General features: G+C 44.1%; 2 protein-coding genes across 5 annotated transcripts in view; both read left to right on the forward strand.

Annotated features, from left to right (window-relative positions):
• The window catches only part of LOC117207795 (longitudinals lacking protein, isoforms N/O/W/X/Y-like), a 91,308-nt gene extending 80,364 nt beyond the window's left edge, over positions 1 to 10,944 (forward strand). For 3 of the 4 annotated variants that reach the window (XM_033448370.1, XM_033448371.1, XM_033448366.1), the window contains 3 exons: positions 8,836 to 8,979; positions 9,789 to 10,049; positions 10,444 to 10,944. In XM_033448370.1, coding sequence (XP_033304261.1) covers positions 8,836 to 8,979; positions 9,789 to 10,049; positions 10,444 to 10,898 — 860 coding nt within the window. In that variant the 3' untranslated portion in view covers positions 10,899 to 10,944. The remainder of the gene's footprint in view (positions 1 to 8,835; positions 8,980 to 9,788; positions 10,050 to 10,443) is intronic. The other variant, XM_033448369.1, reaches the window with a different exon arrangement.
• LOC117207812 (longitudinals lacking protein, isoforms A/B/D/L-like) lies at positions 299 to 919 on the forward strand. The gene is made up of 2 exons (XM_033448399.1): positions 299 to 592; positions 661 to 919. Exons 1-2 carry the CDS (start codon positions 586 to 588, stop codon positions 846 to 848), a joined length of 195 nt encoding a protein of 64 aa, XP_033304290.1. The 5' UTR covers positions 299 to 585; the 3' UTR covers positions 849 to 919.
• Positions 10,945 to 12,123: the final 1,179 nt, after the last annotated feature.

Here is a 12,123-nt window from a genome sequence, read left to right on the forward strand (position 1 = left end):
GTCCTGGTCCGGATACCGTTACCAAAGCAGAACTGTCGGCCATCACAAGCTGGTGCTATACTCGAATAACCCGAGCTTGAAGCTACCTCAGGAATCGAGCAGTTGCCTGGACAAGAAGCCAGGTTGCTTCAGGTGCCCAAACTGCAACAAAGGTTATCGTTGGCTGAGAAACATGAAGAATCACTTGAGAAAGGAGTGTGGCAAAGATCCAAAGGAATGTTGCCCGTATTGTCCGCACAGGACCAAGTATAAGGGCAGCTTACGAAAGCACATACTTCGAATACACTTTGGAGAACGATGAAATCACCGATTCGCCAACCACGATCGTCGTATTTATTCGCAATCGCTCCTGCAACCCGGCAAATTTGCATTTACCTGGTCAAAAAAATCTGCTGTATGAACAATAAATTGTTGGCAGATGGAGAAAGTGTTTCGTACGTTCGTTTCACGTGTATTCGATTCCAGTGTCTACGTTGATGAAACCGGGTGTGTCGCGACGTACTATCGTATCGCGTGGTGCTTTTGCAACGTGGATTTTCTACGTTGAAAAAGCTAGATTAGCGGACATCGAGGAAGAGGAGAAGAATGGAAAGTCGGTTGCGAACGGTCTTTGGGAAGCCCACGCCTTTGCCAATGCGCTGACTAAGATTTTTGTTTCAGGTAACATGATGCACACGTGCGAGTGGTGCGGTCGACCATTCTCTTGGCCCTCCAGCTTGAGACTGCATCAAAGAATGGCTTGCGGCAAGCCACCAAACTTCTGCTGCACTATCTGCGATTACAAGTCCAACTTTAAGGGAAATTTGAAGAGGCATTTACTTTGTAAACATCGGATACACATGCATTAGCGAATGGATTACTGTGCGACCGATCTGCTGGCCGATAATAAAGTGTACTTTTACTCCATGCGAAAACCTAACCCTTGACGCTAACATTCTCTCGATCGTTTTACAAATATTTTCAGGCAATGGCAGCCGAACGAAACGATCCGGCCCACGAAAACAGAACGTAAGTATATGCGCGTGCACGAGTACGAAAGTACAGGTGTGTTAGCATCGTCGTTTTTTAGCTGCTCGAAACCGGAAACATGCCCTTTTCGAGGAAATCCCGAAGCGACTATTCGTGCCGATCGCCGTCGAATAGAATCAGCTTCGCAGGTTTCTGCTCGAAGAGCGCGTACGATTATCGGCGACTAGACGGGACTGTCGTCGTATTCCGTTGTGTTCTATTAACCTGGCAAGGCATGCGCTTCGATGTCTAGAAGCTAGCCACTGCGATCCCCCATCTTTTCTTTCTTTTCTTTCTTCTGGAACCTGCCCTCCTAAATAATCCTTTTCGGTTTGCGCCACGTCGCATCGCATCGCATCGTATCGCATCGCGTCACGCCGTTCGCTCGTCGTTCTTTAATAACCGAGATTTCTTTCCAGATGCTCCTTTATTCCCGATCGTGAGGCCGCGGCTGCACGTTTGTCCGCGTTGCGGACAAATGTACTCCTGGGCGTCGAATCTACGGAAACATCTGAAGATGGGCTGCGGAATGGTTACGTTTGAGACTCACTTCTCCTGCCAGTATTGCCCTTACAGATCGAGGATCGAGGCCTCGTTTCTCAAGCACCTGCTCTCGGTGCACAACATCAAGTAGACAGCTGTTTCGCTGAACGTCATTTATCGTCTACGACTCTTTTCGTTCAGCGATATTTGTACGAAGCCAAAGTCTTTGGATTTTGCGATGGAACTCGTTTTCCACGCGGGAAACCATGCTGATCGGAACGATGTTTCTTTCGTACGGTTTCATTGGTGTTTGTAAATCCGTCACTACGCATACGTATTGGTTTGTCCTTGTCGAGTCGATATTTCAACACTCGAACGTTTGAACAACAATTTTCCTTTAACTCGTTGCATAACGTACACATTGTGGATCGGCCGAATTTTATGCGAAGCCAAAACATCTTCGAAATGTTATTGTCACCGACGATCAAATATTTGTAATCGTTAGAGAGTGTTGAAAGTTAGTGTCGTGTGTCGATTTGCGAAAAAGGATTATCCGTATATCGGTATGCAGTAGCGCGACTCACGAAATAACCGTAGCCGCTCTTTGATAAATCCAATCTAGTCTACAGGCTGTTTTTTTTCTTTTTTTTTTCTTTTTCTTCCACTTTGTCGTTTCTTTCATTACCTATTTTTCTCTCTCTCTTTTTTTCTACCTTCGTCGGTCGAATCTAGCGACATAGATTCGTCGGATCGTGCAATCTACAACTTTTCGTACGTATTGTCACGATTTTTACCATATCGAGAAAAGTAATGATAGCGCAGTAAATTCTAGCAACCGATTTCCTACCTATTTGATATCGAAGCGATCGTAGTATGGACAAGCATGCATTGGCAGCCGTCTTTTCCTATAAAAACCGTTCGAAACTTTGCGAGTATCGCGTTTCAAGTGGTAGAATTGTAATTACGACGTTGTACGCTCAATTTCCTCTCTCTGTGGCGTGTCTCGAACAAGAATTCACGGCTGCAACGATACGATGTTTGAACGTCGCGATTCCTTGTTCGAACGAACATGCTTCTACATCTCGAGAAATTAACTTTGACGCGTGTCGTACGAGAAATGCGCGGACGCGTTCGACGAATTCATCGTCTACGTAACATTTGCTCTGGAAGAGGGATGAAAGACGAAACACAGTACGATAATTTCTTTCTCTTTCTTATCCGTTTTTATTGAAATCCGAGTATTAAAGAGAGACAAAAGAGGGGGGAAGGTGAAGAACGAGAAGAAGAAAGAAGAGGAAGAAGAAGGAGGAGGAGGAGGAGGAGGAGGAGGAGGAGGAGGAGCAGGAAGAAACCGTTCGCTCTCGTGTGTGACAAGCTACGATCGATCGAGATCGTGTCGACGTAACGGATTCAATTCCATATAAGTATTCACGCTAATCAAGTAGTGAACGTCAGTCACCTTTCATCTCATTCTTTGTGTAATCGTATGAACGCGGAAGATGAATCGTACTTGTTATCGATAGTTTAGAAGGAATAATGTACGCGAATCGTTCGTTTACGATGCATGAACATCTAGCCTATCTTATCCATTCGATTCGATAGATCCGTAAATCTATTAGATCGAGCAAGAATGCTGCGCAGTGATGGTTAAGTGTTCCTGTGTAACGATGTCCGGCAGTCGATTGCTTTTTAAATAAATACCTGTGTACAGATCCAACCATCTGAAAAAATTCTTCGAAGATTCGTCCCGTTTCGTTATCTTTCACTTGTTATTTTTCTTTTCTTCTTTTCTTTTCTTTTCGTTTTAACGACGATTCAACTTTGACGATCGTTGAAAAAATGCTGGTGCCACAATCCGACCGAAATCAACCGACGTCGATGATTTGCTCGCAGTCGATCAACACTGGACAAACGATCGTAGAATCCTCGTTTGCTTTTTACCGAGTAACCAGTTTCTAACGATGTTTACATGTGTTTAAGGGATGAACGTTGATCGGTCGTTGAAGTAGACTCGTTTGTAACGAAAGTGCAAACGCAAATACCAACGGAAATTTCTGTAATACGACTGTTGATATAATATGCTTCTTTGATATATCCCTGTGTAGATTCTCATGTTGCGGAACGTACGGTTTCTTGTGTAAACGCAGTCCTGTGTAAACGCGCGTGATATTTTGTTTCAGATTCCGTGGCCGTTTTCGAGATCAGAGAAGGAATTGGCGAACGCATGGAGTTACTCGACGTGACCGACGTTTACGTCGCAACTGCACGGATTAATCTTGAAAACGAGAGTGTCAAGGGATATACAGACGATTGCGTGATAACGGAAGAAACCTGCGAGGACGAAGACGACGATGAGATAGAAAGTATGGAATACGCGACAGGCGGTTTGAAAGAAGATAGGCAAGAGTATAAATACTCTTGCTTCAAATGCTTGAAAAGCTACAAGAGGAAGGGTCATTTGGTGGAACATCAAAAAATATTTTGCGGCAAGGACAAACAGCAGTGTTGTCCATATTGCAGTTTTCGTACATACAAGAAATCTAACTTGAAAAAGCACGTCAATCGTATGCATTGCAACGACACCGACGCAGTCGTCTGAGTCGATCGTTCGAACGAAACACCGTCGAAAATCAAACGGAACGAAACGAAATGTTGCACGACGATTATGTTTTAGTTGTTCGATATCGATGTTAAATAGACGACAAATAAAGTGAATTGAGGAACAGATCTGCAAACTGATCGACGCAAAACGCTTTGTGTGTAAGCTTCTGTCATATTGTGATTTGTAAATGTCGTACTTGAACAGTAGAGGGAAAGAAAAGGAAAAGGAAGAGAGAAAATAAAGTTGATTCCGCTTGATATATTTATCCAATGTTTCCAGAGGAATTGTAATCTTAACCCTCTCATGTTTTTCATATTTGTCGCTTGGTCTCCTTATCCATTGACCGTCACTGTTTCCCCATTGAGCGAACGATTATTCGGCTACTCTTAGATTTTCGTTAGACGATCGTCGACGGTGCAAAGGCGGTAGAACCTGTCAGTGTCGAACGCTGTCAATGACAAATTGAATATTGTGTTTCAGGTGAACTGGTCCTTTGGGAGGAGTATCAGGTATTCGAGCCTACTACGGTAACCGAAGCGAGCGAATTACGATCGGAAAGGTGCTCTTACGAGGCTAATTATTTCGGGTCTGATCGCAAGCCTACCCGAATATGCAGGAACAAAAGCACGGATCCCCTCGGAGGCAGATACAAGTGCTCGAAATGTTCTAAATCGTATCGTTGGAAGCATCATTTGGTGGAACACGTAAAGGCGTCCTGCGGCCAGAAAAAGGCCGAGTGTTGCCCTTACTGTAGTTACAGGAGCAATCGAAAATGGAATCTCAAGTCTCACATGAAGAGAATACACGCGGATATATAGATGTTCGATTCGTTCGCGTGGTTCGTGGCTGTTTCACCATCTTTTCCTGTATACAATAAAACTAAGCTTATGGACGTTTTCTTTGTATCGGATCGTCTTGAAATCGCAATTTCCAACGTTTGTTTTCATCCTTGCCGCCGTAACAAGCACCGCCGATAGATCGAAATTTTACCAAAGGTACGTTACAGCCGATCGCGTTTTTCGGTATTGCGTTCTCCACGCGTCTTTCGATCGCTGCCATCGGTACGTTTATCACCGTTTTTCCTTCCTGCGTCTTCTCTTCTCCGATCCCTTCTATGGGAATCGAACGGCACAAGGACAAGCCAGATAATTCTCCGTGGATAAGATAATCACGGTGGAACGCGCTTTTGCGTTTCTGTTACAACTGCGATTAATTCGTGTTACAGGACGAGGCTATTACAGTGACAGAGGGACGAGATCTTTCGGAGGAAGATACACGAAATGCAAGTTTGAACTCGAACGAATCAGATCAGCTGTCGAAGCAGTGGCCAGTGGGTTGTCTCTCAGGAAGGCAGCTGACATGTACTGCATATCCAAGTCTGTTCTTCATCGTTACAGTAAACTGGGAATTCCAGTTTTAATGCAGAAATACACGCGAAACGATTCGAAATCCTGGAATTACCATACGCCTTGCAGCGACTAATTTTTTCACAACTCGTTCTCACATTGATTTCCTATATATATATATATATTAATTTATTTATTTGTACAAAAATAATAATAACAATAACAACACAACACTAATATAACAGATACAATGAAAAATATGTCTAATAGCAGTGAGTAACGTAATAAAGTATGACTGATTTATCACGTATCGATCATGTACCTGTAATTGACCTGCGTTGTAACTGTGGTAACTGAAAGTTAACCGTCTGCGTAAAATCCGATCGGTTTACGAAGGAATCGTGTCGTGGAACGCCAGAAGAAGAGAAACAGGAGAGAAAAAAGAGTTGGACCCAGTTACCATAGAAGTAACGTGATCGTATTGTTTCTTTTTAGGAAACGACTTGACAAAGACTGCATGAGACCCTGCCTCGTAGTCCCTCGCGGTACTTTAACCTGTCGTGCCTCTGCCAACGAATTCTCGAAAGCCAGTGTATAGTTTTTCCAGCAAAACGATCAAAGAGGCACGTGGCTCAAAATAGTCGTAGCTATTTTGCGCTACGTATTTTCCCGGATGAATTCTCGAACAACGATCGAAACCATTCGAACGAAACCACTCGCTCGCGAAATCTACGGATACGAGCTTCGATACTTGCAACGAAGCTCGCTACGACATGAATGGCACGGCTGCCGTATGAATATCGCGAAAGTGCCATCCTCACGAACGAATTCCTCGGTATTTTCGTCGACCGTTTCTAATATCCGTCTCTTCTGTCTTTCGAATTTTTCAGAGTCGCGTTCTGTGGGCTACCTGAACTGCCAGAAAGTCACCTATCCGTGCAAGAACTGTGGCAAGGTATACAATTACTACTCCAGCCTGGCGAGGCATTTGAAGCACGAATGTGGCGTGGAACCCAAGTTCCACTGTCCCCTCTGTCCTTACAGAACGAAGCACAAGTCCAGCCTGAACACCCACTTGAACGGCAGGCATATGAAACTTTTGAGCGAATTCTACGCGATGCCGAATGGGAATAAGCTGTCATCCTCCATGGACGCTGGAAACTAATCTACTTCGTCAACGACTATTTTGCTTTCTACTCGAGACACGTCGATCGACATCTCTTCAAGACTACGGTCGACGACGGTCGATCTTTTCCCGGTCTGCGCGATAGTCCCCTTTCCCCTCGAAACTCGTGTCTTTTAACTTTGCTGGTGAACTGCAGTGATCAAACTGAGAACGAGTTTTGCGTTAATTACCGGCCGAAGTGTAACGAGGATCGAAAAACCTTGCACGACCTTAAACGCGATTAGCGGCGAGACTTTTTTACTTTTCATAGTAGCTCTATTTTCATACCGTGTAACGACATGCGCACTATTACGCACTATTACGTATTTACAGTGTGTCGTTACTCGTAAGAATTTGTTCGTCGAGCGATTATGAGAAAGAAAAGAAGACGGTCGATTGAGTAGATCGCGTGCTCTTTGTGCGTCCATTTCTACAATGTACAGACAAATTCGTGCATCGGTGTAACGCGACGGAGGACATAATTTGATAAAATGTACGCGTACCTTTGAAACTCTACGGTTTATTCGCAACTTGCGGATGCAAGTTTGTGGATTTTGTGCAAACCGCGGAGAAAGTTGGCTGAGACGTCGATTGCCACGCGCAATGTATAAAATCTATATCGGTTTGTAAACGAAATTAGACAAGGATCAAGTAGGTTAACGGGCGCTGGTAAATCTTTTGTTGAGAAACGAACGATCGCTTACGTTTAATTCACTTACGCTTACTATACATATACGCGATCGACAATAAACGAACGAAATAGAGAAAATTCCACCGGTGTTATAGCTATGTACATTGCGTTCACGTTCTTTGAAAGTTCATCAACCCAATTAGACTGCAATTAGATATCGACTGTACCACTTACGCGCTCTACGTGCATACATAAATATTTCTTACCAATAAAAGAGAAAACTTTAAAATTCGGGTATTTCTTCGAAATTTCTTATTTTTCACCAAAGTCGATGTTCATCGTTAAAACAGGATGTTCCGTTCTTCGGTAAGGTGACGACGTTTCGTTCTTCCCGTTCTTATCGATCGACATACTCTCGAATCTGAATCGAAGGAATCTTTCCGTTGAAATTTCCATCAAATTTACGGATGAAAATCGAATCGTAGGAAATTCCGGCGCGAGGTAACTCGACATGACAGATACCTAATTTCTCTTGGCGAATCTTTGAATTCGTTTCCCTTCTGTCCTCTCGTTTCTTCCTTTTTAACTTTGCAAAATTTCTCAGCTGTTTTTCCCCCTTTTCTCTTCCTCTTTCGCCCATTTGCCTCGTATCTCGGTTACCCAATGCACGATTCTCCTTTAATTTGACGATCGACGATTCCAGAGTGCAGTTTCGTGTCGCGGAAAGGCGAGCGAAGCGAAAAGCGACGGCGAATCGGACGAGAAACCGTCAGGTTCAAAGATCCTCGAGACGTCGCTTCATGACCGAGCGTGGAAACCTGTGAAAATCAGAAGATACAAATGCCTATACCGACAACGTCGCAGCAAGTATAGGAGCAGTATATCGAAGCATATGATGCGTATTCGTTCGAGTCTCCTCTACTCGTGATCGAACGATGCGATGGTCGCGTTAGAAAAGACCTAGAAAAGTGTAACCCATACAAATACAAATATCAAGTTTACCGTACAAATATCGGCTCCGACAATAGCGATCGTTGTATCATTCGCCGCCACGGTCGTAGGTGAAATGTAATTTGAATTTTTCGAAAATATACTTCGCCTGACATACTTAACCTGATGGCTATTCGCAGTTGTTATGGATCGATTCGGGGATGCATCGTCGCAACGTTGCTCGATGCTCGCCGCTCGACACTCGAAAAATTGATTTCGAGGCTGTCGACGTGGCAGCACGTTCTCGTCCTCCTTTTTTTCTTTTTTTTTTGTTGTCAAGGATCTGCGATACAAAACTACGACGATTCGTCCAATCGTGTTCGATACCATCTGCATGTAACGAAAACGTATCCCGTTTCTCTTACATTTCGGACAAATTACAACGTTTAATTCTTTTCCTTAGCCCCTAGTCTCCTTTTCGTTTTGCTCGTAAGTACAGCTAGTGCGTACGCTTAGAGGCATATGTAACGTACGTACGTCATACTCGCGTTGATCGATGAAAGGACGTTCGTTCCATTCGCGCAAATAATCCGTTCAACGACGATCGAAGGAACGACGATCGCGATCTGTAACTTGGAATTTTAACCGAATGATTTCTTCCTGGTTGCAGATTACGCGAAAATGAGGTTCTACGTGAGTCGATTGCCCAAGGATCGAAGGAGGTCGCGCGGACAAGGGCGATTCGCCTGCGACAATTGCGATCGCCGTTATCACCAAATGAAGAACCTGCGCAGACACGTGATAAACGAATGCGGTAAACAACCAATGCATCAATGCACCTTCTGTCCCTATCGAGCTACCTACAGGTCGTATCTACAGGTGCACATGATGAAGCACGCCAGGTCTGGGTTTACGCCGCGAACAGCGAATATCAGGCAGCAGAGAAATCCCTGAACAACGACTAGCAGCGATTTCGCGATTACCCGTCGATCGATCAAACGTACGAATGGAACATCGCGTAAACAGCGCTGCATAATTCGCTGATAATTTCGTTAGAAACGAAAATGCTGGCGTATCTGTTCTTTCTTATATACATGCAGACACACGAGACAAGCAGTCACGCACGCACACAAATACAAACATATATGTGTATAATACATTCGATAATGTCCGAAAGCGATCGGTCCGTTCTCGATTCGTATGCTTCTCGATGTTGAGCGTGAATTAATAAAACGAGATGGAGAAAGAGGAAAGAATAAATAAACGGAGGAACGAGGAACAAATGACGAGGATACGAATTTTCACGCTACCGAACGTCGCAAGGTTTTCCGTTTAGCTGGACCAGCTTTGCGTGACTTTCGTCGTCGACCGTCGAGAGAAAAAGTGGCACGAATCAAATAAAAATCTGTCACGTTCTATACCAAAACGATTGTTGTCTGTGTTTGGTGCGTTAATCATCCCCTCCGAGAGACGCTATCTCCTATTCACGTTCCTTGTTTTCTTGTTTGTCGGATCGTTCGAGCAACAAGCCGTTTCAGATCGTCCGACGACTTAAGTTGGCCAACTGTTTCGCTCGGGAACCATCGATTTCGACTAATCGATGAAATTTCGTGTCTGTTTCAGTGGAGTCCCAGTATCCTGCGATTTCGGTATTCAAGCATACCTGTGCCACCTGCGGCAAAACGTACAAGCATAAGCATCATCTGAAGAGGCATCACGATTTCGAATGCGGCATCGACCCAAAGTTCAAATGCGCTTTCTGCCCACATAGAACACGATACAAGGATAGCCTGATGAAGCACATACTGGCCAGACATCAGCATTTTCTCGATCAGAATCCTCGTTATAGATTGCAACAGGTGGACGCCCTTGCCGATGTCGAGGGTAACGTGCACATTCAGGGAACCATGTTCGCCTCCTATCACGAGTTTCCACAAAATTTATAAGATCGTTTGTGTAGCGCGCGGCCAAATTTTCCTTCGCGTTCAACCGTATTTTAAATACGTGTGAAATTTATCGTTTATTTACATCATTGTAGACACCACATTGCACGATATCCTGTAAATAAAGATCCTCTGTATTTTACATTTGCAGAAGTTTCTGTCTTTTGAACGGAGCAACATATACTACGACATATACTAGGAAATTGTATTTGCCGATCTGAGATCTCAGATCGATAACGATAAAACGTGTGCGGATCTACGATCGCACGCCGCTCTCCGCTTATGCGTATCAACGAGAATGCTAAAAGTCTTTTATTTCGTTTTTTCGTTTCCAGACACACAGAAATACAGCTCCTCCAATTGGACGGTACTGGCGTTGCCGACATTGACACCGGTTAATACCGCCCTGTACACCAGGCACCTGCGGTCCATGACATTTAAGGGCGATCAAGACAAGATGCGCCGATATGGCCCGAGGAAATACCTGTGCACCGATTGCAATCGAAAGTTTGCGTTGATGGCCTCGTTGAAACGTCACAGAACCTTCGAGTGTAACAAACGAACGGCAATGAGCGAAAAGATCGTTAGGGAGAGATTGAACGAACAGGAGAGAAGAAGGAAGAAAAAGCACACTTGCCCCAACTGCAATCGTAGCTACAAGTTGTTCACGTCGCTCTGGAGGCATCAAAACTACGAGTGCGGTGTCGAACCCAAGTTTAGTTGTCCCATTTGCAAGAATAGATTTTCTCAAAAGGCCAACCTCGAACGACACGTTAGAACGAAGCATTGAACGTCGTCGTCCAACCTCGTTTCCTTTTCTTTTGTCGATAGATGAACGCTCGTACGAAAAACTCTGCTTTTCAAATAGGTGACCAGCTATCAAAGAAATATAGCGAAACGCTTGGTATCCATCAGTTTTCTTATTTAACATTAAAATTACAAATTCAAATTCGCGGTACGAAAAACGTAGCAATTTCGATTAATTCCGCAAGTTCACCTGCGCCGTTGAATCGCCTGTTTTCCGATTAGGGCCTGTATAAGTAAAATGTACTAGAAGCATACACGATCCTCTCACGAGAACCGATTCGTTGTTGATTAAGCCGTAGCTTCGTTAAAAGGTGTGCAACGCGTCCAAAGATGAAGTGTAATTATACGAATGGAATAAACGTGTACGATTTCTGAGTCGATGCGTTCCTCTACATTCAACGAAAACCAGTTTCTTTTATTTATGTTTATCGAACTGCTGCCGTCCAATCGACATTTCTCGATCGGTGTACACCGATTTTTCCTTACGATAACACGAGAGCCTTTCTTCGAAGGGAGTTTCTAAATGTGACAGTGAAATCATTCTTCTGTTTTGGTGTCCAATCCACGTAAATTGTGTACTCCGCGAAATATCGATTATTTCTCTCTAATAGGATCTCCCGTTTATTTCTAGGATTCAGACGGAGACTCGTGTTCCAGAGTAACGTCACACGCACGAGGTCCGTAAACGCGGCAGAGGCGCCTGTCAATTGTCCACGATGCGGAAGAACGTATAAGATGAAGAGAAATTTAACCACACACATGAAATTCGAATGCGGCGGACAGAGAAACTTCACGTGTCACGTTTGTCCGGCGAGGTACACGCAGAATATCGGGCTGCGTCGACACCTTTTGCAAAGACACAACATCTATCTTCCGCCAAAGTTTTCCGTTCCTAAACGAATATTTGCTCAGTGATAGAAATGGAATCGAATAGGCGCGAATCGATCATTGTCGAATAATATAACTAACGCGATTCTTTGCACGTCTATTCGTCGTTTCTAGAGGTTTCAACGAATGTCCGCGGGGGTATATATACAAAATTATAACGATAAGACGAGGTAAACAACCAAAGACAGATATACTGTAAGGTCCTTATTATACGAACGATATTAAAATAAACGTTGCGCACGAGACAGCTTGATTTTCTTTAATCGTCCAAGTAAGAGAGCCGTTTCTGGCGAGAGCAGCGACCGAGAGACAGGAGACTG

The sequence above is a fragment of the Bombus bifarius genome, unplaced genomic scaffold, assembly GCF_011952205.1.
Source record: "Bombus bifarius isolate JDL3187 unplaced genomic scaffold, Bbif_JDL3187 scf7180000008046, whole genome shotgun sequence".
Taxonomy (NCBI): Eukaryota; Metazoa; Arthropoda; class Insecta; order Hymenoptera; family Apidae; genus Bombus; species Bombus bifarius.